Below are 17783 nucleotides of genomic sequence, written 5' to 3' on the forward strand. Positions count from 1 at the left end.
CTCCCAATAAATACACTTTCTAAAATTTAAACTGTGTTTTCCTCTCGTAGAGAGTGAAACCACTATCACCTCAATCAATAGTTTTATTAGTAAGAAATTTTAGTTTTTAAAAATACATATAAAAATGAAGGGAATGTAAGAAAAAACTTCTTATGAAATGAGCTATCTATTATGTCCTGATCCAAAATTTAAACTTTTGAGTCCTCCGATTGTAAATATAAAATTCATTTGTAATGTAAATTATACTACAAATGAGTATTATATTTAGGACTAGTAGAATATTTATTTTTTCAGTGAAATTATATTATTAGACATTTGACTTTTATCCTCCTTCTCACATTAACTTATATATGCATGGTTTCCCAATAAATGGATCCTTTGCTCTTTCTTTAAAAAAAAAAAAAAAAGGTTGGCACGATTCATGCTTTATGAATCGATAATTTGACATTAAAAATGAATGTTGAAGATTTGATTCTATATTGATGATTTGGCCTTAAACGAATTATATACTAATTTTATTTTTAGTTTGGTTAAACAATTCATGTCACACACTTGTTGTTAATAAGTCAACTTAAGCTAAAATGGTTCAATAAAGAAAAGATTATTAAAAAAATCATAGCTAATTTTTTTTAAACATGATAAATGTATTTTTTATGGACTGATAAATGTATGTTCTTAATAGTTATTTATTGAACTTATTAATAAATTATTGAAAAACCTACAATTTTTACATGGGTTGTGTTTGATTACATAACCCGATAGGTTTGCTTGTCATTTTTGTTTCTATTTTTTTTTAAGAAAAAGAAATTAATTAGTTCTCCCATACCTTGATCCAGAAGCTGCAAATAATTAATTAATATGATTACAAAAAAAATTACTGGAATTAAATTCAACATTTCGAGAAGCACTCGATTCAGACCAATCTATTGTTTTATTAAGTTCTAGAGCACGCGTGATATGGATAAACAAGCACTAGCATGCATCCACTGAACGTAATGATTAAGCCTACCCAATTAAATTCACAAAAGTTTATTGTTAATAATGCTGTATTATTGGTGTCAACTATACATATAGGGCCTATATACTTATCTTGAGAGAGATTTTTTGCTTTTTTCTTTTTTGCAAATAATAAATACTATTTGTTAAATAGGAATAATGAACAACTTAATGCTTAACCTACAGTGCAAGTTTTCTTTTTTAAAAAAAAATGGATTTAAATTGTCACCATCTATTAATTACTCTCCAATTGTTCACTTTTGCTTTGTGAAATAATTTATTTAGTGTTTTTAAGTGATAACTAACATTTAAATGGCAAAACTATTTTGCATTTTACATACACATTTCCTAAATTTTTAATTTGATACCGATACTTTCCAAAAGTGTCCTTTTCATTTATTTGAGTGTAAATCTAATACTTTTCTGGTTTTTAATATAAAATCTAATTAAAAATTGATATTGATACTATATGTAAAATTTATTTCATATGTTTATTAATTTTTTTCTAAATTAATCTTATTGATTTTTCCTCAACAATGATTAAATAGGAGAGGAAAGGAGGGAATTGAGAAAGATGATTAGAATGTTTTTTTTTGGTTAATTAATCTGCAAGTCCTTATAGTTTCAACTAATTTTGAATCAGGTCCCTATAGTCTTTTTTCTTTTTATCAAATCCTTATACTTTCACATGTTTTTAACTAGGTCCTTGCACTTGTTTTTCTTTTTATCAAGTCCTTATAAGTTATCTTATTTTAATTAAGTCCTTGAATTTTTTATTCTTTATTTTATAAATTCTAATAGTACTATTCTATAAACATAAAATATATATTATTTAATATTAGTTTGTAAACAATAATATTCTAAAAATATGAATTATTATAATAATTTATTTTCTTCAACAAAAAAATTAATTGTTCCGAAAAATTTTCCTGAATTAATTATTTATATTACTTATTTTTATTATATAATTATTAATTTAATTTAATTATTAATATTATATTTCAGTATTAATCTATTTAATTAATTTTATATTTAATTAATAAATAAAAATTAAAACTACATGGACCTTACTAAAGATTTAGTGAAATTATAAGGACTTAATAAAAAGAAAAATAAGTACAATGACCTAATTAAAAACAGGTACAAGTATAAGGATTTGATAAAAAGAAAAAAAACTATAAGGATTTGATTCAAAATTAGTTAAAACTATAAGAACTTACAGATTAATTAACCCTTTTTTTTTAAAATATCAATTAACTAATTTAACTAATATCTTTAATCTACTTAATTAGTTAATTGGTCTTACGTTAAAAAACCCCATACTTAAATGCTACTACCTCCAGTCCTAATTAAAAAAATCTCCAGCATGTTTCGTAACACAATATGTTTTGTCCAGCTATTAATTTTTCCATCTAATATCCTTAACTAATTAAATATCTCCTAACTAATTAACCAAACTCTTCTAGCTATTGATTTTATTGGGAGTAATTTTGATACTATTTTAACTAATTTTATTAATTTATATAAAGTTATTATCATGTGCTTATAAATAAGCATTGTAAGAATTAATTTCCTTAACTAAGACAAATGCCAGTTGGTTTTAGTACAATTATTTTTGACATGTGGATTATATTTTTCAGGATTATTACAAAATGTTAGTTAGCATTACAATTACAAATCAATTAAAAAAACTTGATTTAAATATACAATCGGTCCATTATTTCATTAGTCCATACTCATACCGACAAGAAGAAACATGAACGAATTGATCAAAGAGCATTAAATATAAAACAATCACGACGAATCAAACTCAATGTCCCATGCAAGTAGAATACTTGTTGGTGTAATTGTATATTGCTGGCTCAAAATGTAAGTATTAAATAGGATTTAACTTTTTTTATAAGCTATAATCTAAATTTGTCTGGTCATTTAATTTTTTTTATTTTTACCCTTAATTAATTATATGTCTCTCTCATTTCTTTTTTTCATTTATTCTCTCTCAACTTCTTTTTCACTCATTCTCTCCCATTACCCTCACCATGAATAAAGGTGTTTGAGGACAATAAAATGCATTTTTCATATATTTATTGTCTTTAACTAATTTTAACCAACTTTTTAATTTGTATAATTTAATTATTTGATATTATATTAAAGACTGAATGTAGTATAATTTATGATTGGATTAACAACCTCTTTTCTTTGTTCTTTCTTTGTTTTTTTATTGTTGGCAAAAAGATATATAAATATAAATTAAAATCTATGTCAAACTACTTCTACACACCATTTATAAATTACAAATAATATGATTAATTCAGAAAATTTTAAGTAATACAAAAAATATTAGCTTTTTTTTTGGTGTACTCATTAGAAAGACTTGTCTAGTTTCATTTTAATTTGTCTATTATCAAAATGTTTACATTCTTGATATTTTACATCCATCCATAAGCTTACATTGAATCCAATAATTATATTTAATTAGTTATGAAAGTGATGAGCAAAACATCAAGAAACCAACAATTCCGCTTACGCAAAAACGTGACAATTATTATTTTTTATTTTCATCAAATGGATTTAAGAAATAAGCAAACCATCTAAAAGTGTTTTCAATATTTTGAAATATTGCTTTTTTGTCTTTAAGAAATATTCTAATTTTTTGGCCAAAAGTAAATATTCTAAATTAATCTCATCAGCATCAGTGTCATCAATATTAATTATCAACACTACCGTTATGAGAAGGGGAAAAAAATCAATTTAGAACCTATATTTTGACTCGATTATAATTTAATGTCTGAATTTTAAGAAATATCCTAAATTTTATAACTTAATTTTAAATTCAAGATGCAAAAGATTAAATATTTTTAAAAGCCTAAAACTTAATTTTAGCTATTAAATTATAATTTAGTCAAAACTTAATTATCAATCATACCAAACAGTTTTTCCCCCGTATTGACTCTGTACATATACTAGCATTACCAGCCACCACGACTCTTCCTCTATAGTGTTACGCACATTGGCACCCAACACGACGTTCTCCAAAGTCTGAAACTTTCTCTCTCCTTCTCCAAAATCTGAGTCCTTTTACTCCTCCTCCTTCTTCTCTCTGTAATCTGATTTTTGAGATCCTTATTCCTCTCATCCACAAATGGGTTTTTCCAAGCGTGGCCACAGATTCTTCAAATTCAGAATCATAATTCTGTCCCTGTCTCCCATCTCTGGTCATTTCATTTTCTGAACTGTTCAATCCATTCAAACTCTCTCCCTCCACAATTATCTTCAGCCCTGTCTCTCTTTCAGTCTCTCTCTGTCCCCCCCTCAGCCCTAGGGCTCATAATAATCCCACCTCTCCAATTCAAAAGATCTCTCAAAGCAGAGGCTTTCTTTTAGCTCTCTGCTTTTCCCTCCTCTCACCCAAATGATTTCCCAGAAACACTACGAGCTTTCTCATGTCGCTGTTGAAATGGCCTCCATCATGTTAAGTATAGACTACTCGAGGCTCTTCTGGTTATTGTTTGGCGTCTTCTGTTATGAGAATTACGAGGGGAAACCCCGGATTTCCTAGTACAGTGCCCTCTCTGTTCCTTCTTCTGTTCATATACTTGCAAACTCTGTTTCTGAACTGAATTTATTAATATTAGGATTTCCGTTCTTATATATATACATATACACACGTGAAGCATCGGTTCGATCAATATTTGTTGGTTGGGTTTTTCTGGGTTGAAGTCCCCTGCCATGAACAAGATGAGATTAGGAGGCATGGGCGTGGCTCAGATTCATTATGTTGAAACAGACCCATCTGGAAGATATGGAAGAGTAAGATTCTGATTCTTTTCTTTTGTAAATTTCCCCTCTGGTTGACTTTTTTTTCCCTGGGTAATAATTGATGCTTCATGGACTTATTGAATATAGGAGGATATCAGTGAGTTGGTATATTTCTATTTAATGATGGATTTGCTGATCAATTCAATCTAACTAAGAGCAGAATATGTTAGATGCTTGCTGAAATTGAATTCACTAGAACTATGTTAGATTATAGACATAGACCACTATGGTGGAACTTTGTAGGATTAATCAACCTACATGTTAATCCAGGGAAAAGGTCGATCTCTTTTCTTCTTTATCAAATTTTTTAATTAGAAAAACATCAAGCACGATATTTCCCAGTGGGCATGACATCATTTGACCCCTATTGCTCACATGACATGTCTTCCTCACTTTCTCACGCAACGTCAACCCTCTGGCTCGCCAAGGGCCAAGAGTCACTCTTGAGAGATGAAAACTAGATATGTGAAACTTAATTAATGATATCTAATTGAGACATTAATTGGTGGGTCAATAAATGATAATAAATCTTGTGCTCTTATGATTATTGTTGATACAAGCAGTTCAGGGATATTCTGGGAAAAGGGGCGATGAAGATTGTGTACAGAGCATTTGATGAGGTGTTAGGAATTGAAGTGGCTTGGAACCAAGTCAAGCTTGGAGATGTGTTTCATTCACCAGATGAACTGCAACGTCTTTATTCAGAGGTTCATCTGCTCAAGAACCTTGATCATGACTCTATCATGACCTTCCATGCTTCATGGATCGATGTCCATCACAGAACCTTCAACTTCATCACTGAACTCTTCACCTCCGGCACGCTCCGAGAGTAATAATCCACCATCTCTTATTTGCTATAATCTTTGATTTGATTCTTTCTCAAACTGGGAAACTATCTGTTTTTCATCTTATAATGAGGTTTAAACACATATATATAGGTATAGGAAGAAGTACTGTAGGGTAGATATTCGAGCTGTGAAGAACTGGGCTCGTCAGATTCTTAGTGGTTTGGAATATTTGCACTGCCATGATCCTCCTGTGATACATAGAGACCTCAAGTGTGATAATATCTTTGTCAATGGCCACCTGGGGCAGGTCAAGATTGGCGATTTAGGCCTCGCCGCGATCCTCCGGGGCTCTCAACATGCCCACAGTGTCATAGGCATTGATTCTGTCTCCCTCTTGCATAGTAATTATAAGCAATTTAATGATCAATCTAATTCTAAATCCAGCTAAAAAAATTTTCTCTATTGTGGTGTTAAACTTCAGGCACTCCTGAATTCATGGCTCCAGAACTGTATGAAGAGGAATATAATGAACTAGTAGATATATATTCCTTTGGGATGTGTATGATTGAGATGCTTACCTCCGAGTTTCCGTACAGCGAGTGCTCCAACCCGGCGCAAATATATAAGAAAGTCACTTCAGTAAGATTCATTGGACATTTAGTTGGTCTGAATTTTTTTCCTACTTTGATCCGAGATCTGTTCATAAACCTTAGGTAATTTGGTTCATCTCAGGGGAAGCTACCAGATGCATTTTACAGAATCCAAGATTTGGAAGCGCGGAGATTTGTGGGAAAATGTTTGGCAGATGCATCGAAGAGATTGCCAGCAAAGGAACTCTTGTTGGATCCCTTTTTAGCCACGGTCCAACTGGAATCACCACCACCATGCCTGCCATCACCAAAGATTCAAACTCACAAGTCCAATTCCAATTCAGGAGTCGCCAAGGTGCATTCTACTTCCATGGCTGATCAAACAAAGGGCACAAACATGACAATAACGGGGACAATGAATGAAGAAGATGACACAGTTTTCCTTAAAGTGCAAATATCTGACAAAACTGGTATGCATGCAGTTTTCATATTCAAAATTGCAGCCTCGGACCCATAATTTTTTTTTTTTTTTCAATTTCAAGTATGTAATTTCAAGAGATGTTTTATGAAAACAGGACATGTTAGGAACATATACTTCCCTTTCGACACCATAAATGACACTGCAATGGACGTGGCCGTTGAGATGGTTAGGGAATTGGAAATAAACGACTTGGAGCCATTGGAGATAGCTCAAATGATAGAGGAAGAGATAATAGCTCTGGTTCCAACTTGGAAGGACTGGGGCACTTCTCAGTGTCCACGTCAGCACAGCTTTAGATATGAAGAAGAAGAAGAAGATGATATTAGCAACCACCATCCTTTTTTCTCATCTTCCTCACGATCATCCTCTCATGGTTCTCTCCCAGTGCTTAGCTTCTCTAGCAAGAACCTCTTTGGTGGGAACAATAACCATTTCTCACTTTCTCAGGATTGGCTTCAAGGTATACACAAGATAGACCTTCATATAATAACAATAAAATTAATCTTTATCTGAATTTATTCTCTGAAATCTGAACTCTTCTGCATAACCAGATGCTGCCTTTCTTGACGATACAAGCTCAGAAAGCTCCATGAATTCCTTCAAGTATGCTAACATGAATCAATGCGAGGTGGTGGGCATCGAAGATGAGAGTGATGAAAATTACAAGTGCTCAAGATTCTGTCCTGCGCAAGAGATGGAAGCCAATTGCAGTAAGCAGATGAGCTATCGAAGAACAGCAGATTGCTGCCGGAGATGTGGTGATCATCGGCCGACGAGCATGACGAGGATGCGGTCGTATGTGGACGTGAGAGCCAGCAGTTGCAGAGATCGTTAATGGAGGAGATACACAAGAGAAGGATGTTCAAGACGGTAGGGGCCATTGAGAATATTGGCTTTCTGGATCCCACAACCACATGGAAGTCTGGTTCTTAAAGAAGCAAGGAGGATATGCTTCAATTTCCACGTTGAAGCCTCATGGATTTTGGGATCATCTTCTTATAGCTTTGGCTGGGTTTTTTTTTTCAATACTTGTCGTCGTGCTTTGCTTGCTGGTTTCTGATGTCCTGTTATACACAATAGGGGCATTGTCTGAATCTTCCACTTGATTGTAAAGAACATTATATAAATATCTGGAAATAAGCCATCATGATATCAACTTCTTAAAAATGATTAAATGATAGCAAACTGTACAGGGATCCTCAATAAGAACAAAAGAAGACGACTTTAAAATGCATTGCTGAAGGGTCGAACAAAACTGGAGCTATTCAAATAATCAGTCAAAGCAAAATAAACGCAAATTTTCAGCCTGGCTTACTTTGTCGACGGACCTATAAGAAATAACATATATATATATATATATATATATATATATGGGGATGCGCAATATTTAAGCACTGTTCAGAATCAATATTTTATAAATGGACTTGTGAATCAATATTTTATAATCAAAATTAAATTATATTTTAATCTAATTTTAATCTTGAAGGATTATGTGAGACTATATACATATATATATATGTATATATACATATATATATATGAGTACACGATTCTAAACAAAAAATCACCAAATACAAAAGCCTAAGGACACGAATCTTAATATGGTGCTGGGACAGGATTGCATGAATGATCTCTTGGCTTGCATAGTAGAATTAGTTCCACGGGACGGAGCGGGAAAATCCGAATTTTGTGCTCTAGTTTGTTTCCGGTCAATCTTCTACCCTAAGGACTCGATGTGAAATCATCAAATTTACCAATTCTAGCCAGCGATCGTCGTTAAGACCAGACCTGCGCTATCTCTAACCCATACTTGAAGGTTGAAACAAGAAGTATTCACTGCTGCATTTCTACAATTTGATTCGGCCATCATTTTCAGCAATCACCAGCAAGCGTCATGCCACTAACGCGCTGCCGCAGCCAGTTACCGGTGCCACCGCCGTCTCCGGTGCCTACAGCAAAAGGATCACGGAACGCCGCGAACGAACCCCTGAGGCACTACCTGGACAACACAATACAGGACCTTCCGGAACTAACGCTGCCGGACGCACACATGCCGGCAGCTATGAGAAATCCAGCCCTGCCGGCGGTGATCGATTACCAGAAGCTAAAAGGAGGGACAATGGACACGGTGTTGAGGAGATCGGCGAAGGCGTTCGGAGCGTTCGGGATCTGCGGTCACGGGATTTCAGGGCAGGATTTGAGATTCATGGTGAATGAAGCTCGCCGCCTCTTCGAAGACTCCGACGCCCACAGCCACAACAACAAGCGCCACCGTCTTAAAGACACAATCCCCTGCGTTCGTTCTCGCAAGGGCACACTTGAATTCACGGCTCCCAAATTCTTGGATGATCACAAACACCGCAAATTTTGGTACATATATAATGTTGTTGTATATATGCATATAACGAGTGAGAGAGAATAATTGGAAAGAGGAATTGAAAGGGATGAATATTGGGAAAGTGCAGGATACAAATGGGGAGCGTGGGAGGGAAACTGGAGGGAATAGTGGAGCAGGTGATAATGGCGCTGTCAGAAGAACTGAAGGGGACGATGATGATGAGGATGGAAGAGATGGAGAGCGTGACGTGCGTGTGCAGGTATCCACACGACGACGATGATGAGGGAGAGCAAAACGACACGTTGTGGGATCATGCCTTGCGTTTTTACCTTCCCACGGAGCACTGCATCTTCTACGTCCAATCCCAAAGAGGTCCACTTTCCTTTGATGCTGCTCCCCACACCATTGTTGTCACCCTTGGCAAACAACTTGAGGTATGCACATATCTCATACTCATCAAACCCACTCTGCTCTGCTTTAACGAGCCTTTCCTGTATATTCCACATCTATCTATCAGCCATTGCATTTAGTTTACTTTAAATAATTTTATAGTACATGAACTACTAAATTGGATTTTTAATGTAAGAGCTAATTTGATATTTAATTTAGTCTTAAATATAATATCGTAGTTCATTTTGTTTTTTATATTTATCTATTTTTTTTAAAATAGTTCTTCTAATACTCCTCCGGTCCTTAATATAGAACCCAATTCTTGAGTTGATTTTGGTCCTAAATATAAGACCCATTTATTATATTTATCAATTTTCTCTAAATTACTCCTATGGATACTCCCTCAACCATAATCAAGTAGAAGAGGGAGAGGGGTATTAAGAAAGATGATTATGGTATTTTAGGAAAAATGTGTCACATTTCTTATAATTAACTAACTTACTTAACTTCCTTAATGTAATCAAATTAATTAAATGGGTCTTATATTAAAGATTGGAGGAGTTATTGCTTATGTTAAAAGTTTCATCAAATGACAAGTATGTAAATAATATATATACTACCTCCGGTCTTAATTATAAGACCTTGTTTGTTGATTTACAAACAAAGTTTTATAATTAGAACTAAAAATAGTATATATTTAGTGTTACCAAACAGTAAGAATTATATTATTTGACACTTATTTGGTTAATCAGTCTGAGTTGTGAGTATTAAATAAGCATCTGATTACAATTTTGCATATATTAATAAACTCAGTAAAAACTTTGTTATTTCTTATGAAATACTCCTCCAATCTTAAAGGTAAAACTTATTTTATAGTGTATTCTAAATGTAAGACCTACACTATAAAATATGTTTTATATTTAAGACTAAAAGAATATAAAATTATACTCCATAAAAGTCATTAGCTAGAAGAGGTTTTTTTTTTTTCAGCATTAGCTAGAAGAGTTGGATTGATTAGTTAAATCGTCCTCTAATTAATTAGGAATGGGCGGGAAAAACTAATATGCTTAGACAAAACATGTTGCATCATGAATCACATCGGAGGTGCTTAGTTATAATTAGAGTAGGAGAAAGTATATGATTACAAACAATCTCAAACAAATCAAGGATGGAGTCCTATTAAAATAATGCTAATCTACCCATAAAAGTTAATAGAAAAATCTCAAAAAAATACCTATTAAATTTTAAAATTCAAAATCATTCTTGTTTATTACACTTCAATAACACTTGACTATACTTAAAAAACAAATGACAGTAGACTTTTGTAATAATTCCTGATTTAGAATTTCGAAATTCAATAGATATTTTTTTGAGGATTAATTTTTCCACAGCTGATTAAATCAGGGGAAAAAAAATATAATCCACGTCTCAAACAAATCCGGTATTTGTGGGAAAATGATATTTAATGCCTGTAAATAATTACAATTTTGGTGCTCATTCTAAATTAAATCGTGTGGGTATAAATGTGGACCTACAGGAATGGAGCGAGGGAAGATTGAAATGTGTTCGAGGGGAAATGATATTCATGCCAAGCAGAATGGACGGAAGTGATGCCTCTTTCTCCATAGAGCTCAAGTGTTCCTCTTCCCATCCCAAATACACTTCTCATCCTCATCAGCCTGCCACCGTCATCACCTTGCTCGATCAGCTTCTCTTCCTACTTTGCATCTCTTTCTTCTATAAATTCTTACACTTCATCTTATAATTTCACACCTCACATCATGCATCCTAGCTAATTATTTTACACAAACCCATTATGAAGTTTAATTTAACTGATTAAGAGCTTATCTGAATTAACGTTTACAGAAGTAAGTTTTATCCCAAGCGATAATTATTACAAATTAAAATTGAGGTGAAAGTAAATTTGTATAACGTAATTCATGCTTAGATATGTTTGAAAAACTCAAATTAACAGAAACTTGTTTAAATGATACTACCTTCTGTTCTTAATATAAAAGCTAGTTGACTAATTTGAGTAGATTAAGAAAACTAGTTAAGTTAGTTATTTGTAATAAATAGGTGTCGTCTTTCCTAAAATATCCTTGTTAATCAAGTATATTGATTAGAACTATCATTATTATAAAGATTAACTTGGAAAATAAATAATAACTTGGAAAATAAATAACATGTTCAAAAGTAGTGGTTTCCTTCACATAGATTTTATTGCAAAGTATTTATTTTGAGATTAATAGGTAAAAATGGTTTTTAAGGTAAGCCAATCTTTTTATTTTTTTTGCTAAACATATGTACTCCTCCGGTCCTTATTATAAGACCCAATTTGACTTTTTATTTGGTCCTAATTATAAGACCCAATCCATTTTGTCTCTTATATTTATACATTTTTTTCCAACATAATCCTTCTAATAATGATAGTTTTAGCCAATATATTTAATTAGCAAGGATATTTTAGGAATGACAACACTTATTTATTATAAATAACCAACTTAATTAACTTACTTCCTTAATCTCCTCAAATAAGTCAATTGGGTCTTATAATTAGGACAGGAGGAGTATCTTTTATTGGAGATAATATTATTTAAGATGTTGTTTGATACTAAATATGAATACCTCTTTTTGTGAGCATTTGAACTTTAGTTTATCACTAAGCCAATTTTCAATTAAATAATTCAAATGACTTAATTAATATTGGGCTTATAGAGCCTGGGCATGGGTAGGGCCTTTGAGTGGAATGATGAGAGGGATAATGATTGAGTGAAGGCCCATTGTTGACTACTTTATCATTCGACATGATTTGGACAATGCCATGTAGTCTGAGATTCCCAGTTTCATTTTCTTTTGTTTTTTTTGTACTATAAACAATTTGCACACATTTTTTAATGAGCTGTATAATTTATTATAATCTTATATTCCCTGTGTACTAATGAAATATGGGCATTATGTATATTCACAAAATAGGACTCGCAGATATTTATATCCAGTTTCGTGATATAATTTCATCCAGAATATATTATGACCCGTTATTAAAATAACGGAAAACGAACTTTACCGTAAAATAAAAACAGTCACTGTTCTATATATAGCCAAATCTGCACTAAGTTACACTATTAATAAATCATGGAAAAAATACGGCTTATTTCTTAAACTCCTTACCCTTCACACGAAAAGTGTATAATCAGTACTATCAATTTTAATTATAAAATTTTATTTATAATTTATAAATAAGGTTTTATAATAAAGACAGAAGGTAATACTATCTCCGGTCCTTAATATAAGACCATGTTTGACTTTTATTTTGGTCCTAAATATAAGACCCAAATCCACTTTATCTCTCATATTTATGCATTTTTTTCAAAGTAGTTCTTCTAATAATTGTAGCTCTAGCCAATATAGTTGATTAGTAAGGATATTTTAGAAAAGACAACACCTATTTATTACAAATAACTAATTTAATTTCTTTCCTTAACCTCCTCAAATTAGTCAATTGGGTTTTATAATTAGGATTGGAGATAGTATTTTTTTCTGGAGTCTAATCAAATATTAATTCCACGATTCTTTTGGGTAAATTTTGCAACCAAGTGAATATTCCAATCAAAGATTTCATAGATAGCTGTAAGCAACCAATTAATGACAGGACACACACACGCATGCAATACTTTAATGTACAGCAAAGCGGAAGTTAATCCAGAAAAAGTTGAGGGGAAAGTTAATTTTGCTTTATTATGTCAACATCATTAAAAAAAGATTTGCTTGTTCCATTTGCTTAACACCACTTTTACAAAATTATTTGTTTACTTGTCATTTAAAATTTTTAAGATTTATTTTATTTTTCGGCTTGTAAAGATTTTTTAGGATATATAGTTCTAATTTTTCAATTATACTTTTTTATTCACTAACTTTAATTATGAAGCTGGAGATATGAATATAGAAAGAAAATATATAACAAATTAATGACCATATATATTACAATATTTCAAAGCAATTTCATTATATTAACGATATTCTTTAATTTATGTAGTATGAGAGCATGACATTAATCAATAAAAAAATAATATTGATGCTAAACAGGTACTCCTCCTGGTCCACAATACAAGTCGTTTTTAGAAAAATTATTTGGTTAGACACATTATTCCAAAGTTGGACCAATTATTTCAATGCAATCCACATCATAATAATTATCACACATATGACAAAGCAGAAATTCAGCATGGCCAAAAAGGTACTTTCCTAGAAAGTTTATAGGAAGTGATTAGAACTAGATTAATTATACACTAAATTCATTTTTAATATAAATATACTTCTAAATTTCTAATTTAATTGTTTTGGAAGATCAATTAAGGCTATACCCGTAATAAACAAAGAATAATGAAAGTAATAATTGTGCCATGAAGGTGACGCAAAATAACAATATTGTAATTATGTCTGTTAGAATGTCATTGTTGGAGGGCCCCACGAGTGTCTAATAATGAAATTAACACTTGAGGCCATAACTAATTTGAAGGAAGCTCATATCCTTAGGAAAAAGAAAGGAATCCCATCAGAATCTTACTGTTAAAGATTGTTTTGTGATTTGCAAGAGGCTGAGAGCCCCACTTAATCAACTCTGGAAAAAAAAAACCAAAAAGAAAAACATCCCTTCCCATCCCTTCCCCGATAATGAAGGGTCTTGAAACAACATGTCTATAGTATTATTAATTAATTGATTAATTAATTCCATTTTCTCTTCTATTCAAGATTTTCCGTTGTCAAGATGCTCCTAATAAATATCACAAGGACCATTTTCAGTGATCTGCGCACATTAACAAAAAAAAAAACCCTCGTTAATATGAGACTCTTCCAACTATTTTACAAGGATTAAGAAAGGTAGTCTATATCATTAAAATGGTAAGAATTATTATTATTACTTTCCAAATATTACCCTCCAATTAAAATCATCAATCTATCTTAATCATTTTTAATATCTTTTTTATATGGTCTAGCTCTGTTTGTTTATAGTACAATTAATAAAGGACAATTGTAAAAGGGAAAATTACACTCAGGTTCCACACAAGACAATTAATTCACAAAAAGTCCCTCGAAATCCCAAAATAACTCCCAAGTTTCTAGGGACCTATGTGTAATAAATCGTAATTGTGAAATTACTTATTTACTCCCATTCATTTAGAACTTCAACAGTAGCTGTTGACAACTCGAGGAGAAGTGGTTAACAACCTCGGCATTGCCCCCGGTATCCTACAGAGTGAGTTGTCAGGGGCACTGTCGAGGTTGTTAACCACTTTTCCTCAGGTTGTTAACAGCTACTATTGAGGTTGTAAATAAATTACTATAATAAAATTAATGAGACACATAGGTAATTTCATAATTTCAATTTATTACACACAGGTCCCTAGGAACTTAGGACTCGTTTTGGAATTTTTTAGGGATTTTTTATGAATTAATTGTGTGTATAGGACCTATATGTAATTTTCCCATTGTAAAAAGGAACAAGTTAATGTCATGAATTAATAGAGGTTACGTTTAGTGGAAGGAGTTAGTCCATCACAACGTGACAAACTAATATTTGAATCCTTCTGGAAGAGATGCCCACATTTAGTACTTGACAGTGTCTCGAATAGGATTACCTCTAATAAAAAGATACCTATGCTTTAGAAAAAAAAATTAATGTTATGGGCCATTTGCAATAACACTTTTACATATTTAGAACCAACCTTCTAAAATATTTATTATATTAAGGATCCGATGGAGTATTACGCAGCATTACAATACTAATACTAATTTGGCGAACGAAATTAAAGAACGCACGAATCCACACATGAATTCACGGAGAAGGTGTAAACAATTATTCATTCATTACATATTCATCTTTTGAGACATGAATCGCAAATTTGAAACTTTTCCCACATACCACTTTCGATTTTAAATATAAGAGTTAGACAATTATTTGTCTTAGTGTGGTAAAGTTCAGATGAAAACAAATGTAAGTTAGTTTAGTCTCCAGATAAGAGAAATTGCATTCAATATAGGACTAAATCAAAACCGTTTAATTTTGGACTAAATCAAAATCCAATTAATCAGCTCCCTTCACACAATGCACAGAGATGCACATGGATGAATGAGTTTCAGTGCTCTTCAGAATTCACGAGAGATCAGAGACAACAGAATGAAGAATAGGCAGTAAAAATAATAATTGAGTGTGAGAATAGTGCTGGTCATCGAATTCAGCAAGAAATGGCAATATGTGTGAAAAGGATTAAAGACAAAACATGTGGGCGTCGAAAATAAGGACTTCTCACACCAAAATAACACATGAAACCTTCAATTTTGTCTTATGTTATGGCTTCTATATCCCTTGCATACCTTTCTTTGACAGCAGAGAGACACCAAGCTGCGTGTAGCACTAAGCTTACTTTCTTTTCAATTACATATATACATACATACAAGCCGCACTGGTAATGTCTATATATATATGTTACTATATATACTAACGTTTTGTGATTTGATTTGATTACATCTTTTCTCAGATTTGCCATAGATTTTTGTCCCCCTCCTCACCACGTGCATCTACCTCTCTTTCCTGTCATTTATTAATTCGTATTAATTTAACCATATCATCTGTCTTATTCACATATTTATTTCCCTCCCTAATTATCTTTCACCCACTTTTTGTGACTTTGATTTGGGTTTGGTTTCGTACATAATACGAGTTATTGACATTAGCGATGTGATGATTAGGTTGAAAATGATCGAAACAATTTAAGTAAATATATGATTAGACTTTTTGTTCGCATAAACCATATCAGTAGCTCGTTATCTTTATTATGTATAATTTCTAACTTTTAATAATTGACTTTGTTTAAGGTATGATTTTTGCATAGAGATACATCACTCTACAACTTAACTACGAGCTAGTACTTGGTATAACAATATATGATTCATTTTCTTAGGGTAAAGTAGCATTCAGTACCATAATATTATTTTTCACGTGCATTCAACATCTTAATCTTATTTATAGGATATTCGACACCTTGATATTTATTTTTTATGCTTCCAAGCACCCTAAATCATATATTAGATTAGGGTGCCAGATGTAATTGAAAAATAACATCTGAAAATGCTAGATGCATTAGGAAAATAACATTAAGATGTTCGGTATGTATCATAAATAACATTAGGGTGTTAAATGCAACTAAAAAATAATACCATAATGTTAGGCGTTAGTTAACCTTTTTCTTGAAAACAAAAATTAGAGGAGTCTTATAAGAAAAGTATAAAGAATTAATGGAAGTCAGTACTCCTATAGTCTATAAAAAATAAATACTGTAGCAGCTCAAATGACTGGGAAACTTCTTTTGTTTGCATCTGGGGAAAAAAAAAATATTATTGAGTAATTAATTGGGACCTGCATTGACTTATTTTGGTCTTTGAATCCGTAAAGACATGACAAAACTGCAACCTATCACTCTTTAATTAGTGATCTTCCTTTCAACTCTCTCTCCCCATCCATCTAACACACAGTAGTACTCAGTATTCACGCAGATCAAAGAATTTGGTAGAGAAATGTGTTTGCTTTGGTGCTTAATTACTATCTTATATGTTTATGGTATTGAAAATTACTCTATATATTTTTATATATATAGCCTCAAAAATAAGGACGTGAGGAGGTTAAAAATAGACACTTAGAAACTCAAGGGTTATATTCCATTTGCAAAACAGACCAGGCTAGCATGTGAACTCTGAGCACAAAAGTTCAAACTAACGACGATTCTGCCTGAGACGACATATATAGTAGCAACATTTACTTTCCTTTACACAACCTCAACCTAATAACTTTCCTTGTTCCTTTCCACACGGAACCTTTGATCAATCTGACCATCCATTATCACTTTATTAAATCATCACTAAAATATCTTTACATAAGATTGCATATCAATTTATAAGTTATCTAAATCAATTTTAGGAGAAAAATGATATATATATATATATATGATAAGCATAATAGATTGAATTTTTTATATTAAAGATTAAATCCTACTCCAACTATCTATCGGAGGGAGGATTAGTTAATAGTAATACTTGTCAGAGTCAAAATAAGAAATTAGCAAAATGAACAGTAGAAGAATCTGGATTTTGTCTATATGCTGTGTGCAAGCGTGCAAGCGAGGGAAATGGCGAAAAGGGTTTGGTGGTGGCATGTTGTGCAATAATGGAGGGCCATTAATAATGCACATACATATATAAATATAGGGTGGTAGAAAAATTAAATAAAATTTATAGAAATAGCTGTAGGGATAACCCTAGCAAGCTACACTATATGCTTTCCAAACCAAACGAGATAGCTAGGACGACCTTCCCTTTCTCTCTGT

General features: G+C 32.2%; 1 protein-coding gene and 1 pseudogene across 1 annotated transcript; both read left to right on the plus strand.

The window, feature by feature from the left end:
• Positions 1–4337: 4337 nt before the first annotated feature.
• LOC114763172 (probable serine/threonine-protein kinase WNK5) lies at positions 4338–7819 on the plus strand (annotated as a pseudogene).
• Positions 7820–8270: 451 nt separating this feature from the next.
• On the plus strand, positions 8271–9542 carry LOC114763171 (uncharacterized). The gene is made up of 2 exons (XM_028952784.1): positions 8271–9044; positions 9140–9542. The coding sequence occupies exons 1-2, from the start codon at positions 8569–8571 to the stop codon at positions 9540–9542; spliced, it is 879 nt and encodes a 292-aa protein (XP_028808617.1). The 5' UTR covers positions 8271–8568.
• The last annotated feature ends 8241 nt before the right edge of the window (positions 9543–17783 follow it).

The sequence above is a fragment of the Neltuma alba genome, unplaced genomic scaffold (assembly GCF_004799145.2).
Source record: "Neltuma alba isolate B1F8T4 unplaced genomic scaffold, ASM479914v2 tig00011260_pilon, whole genome shotgun sequence".
Classification (NCBI taxonomy): domain Eukaryota; kingdom Viridiplantae; phylum Streptophyta; class Magnoliopsida; order Fabales; family Fabaceae; genus Neltuma; species Neltuma alba.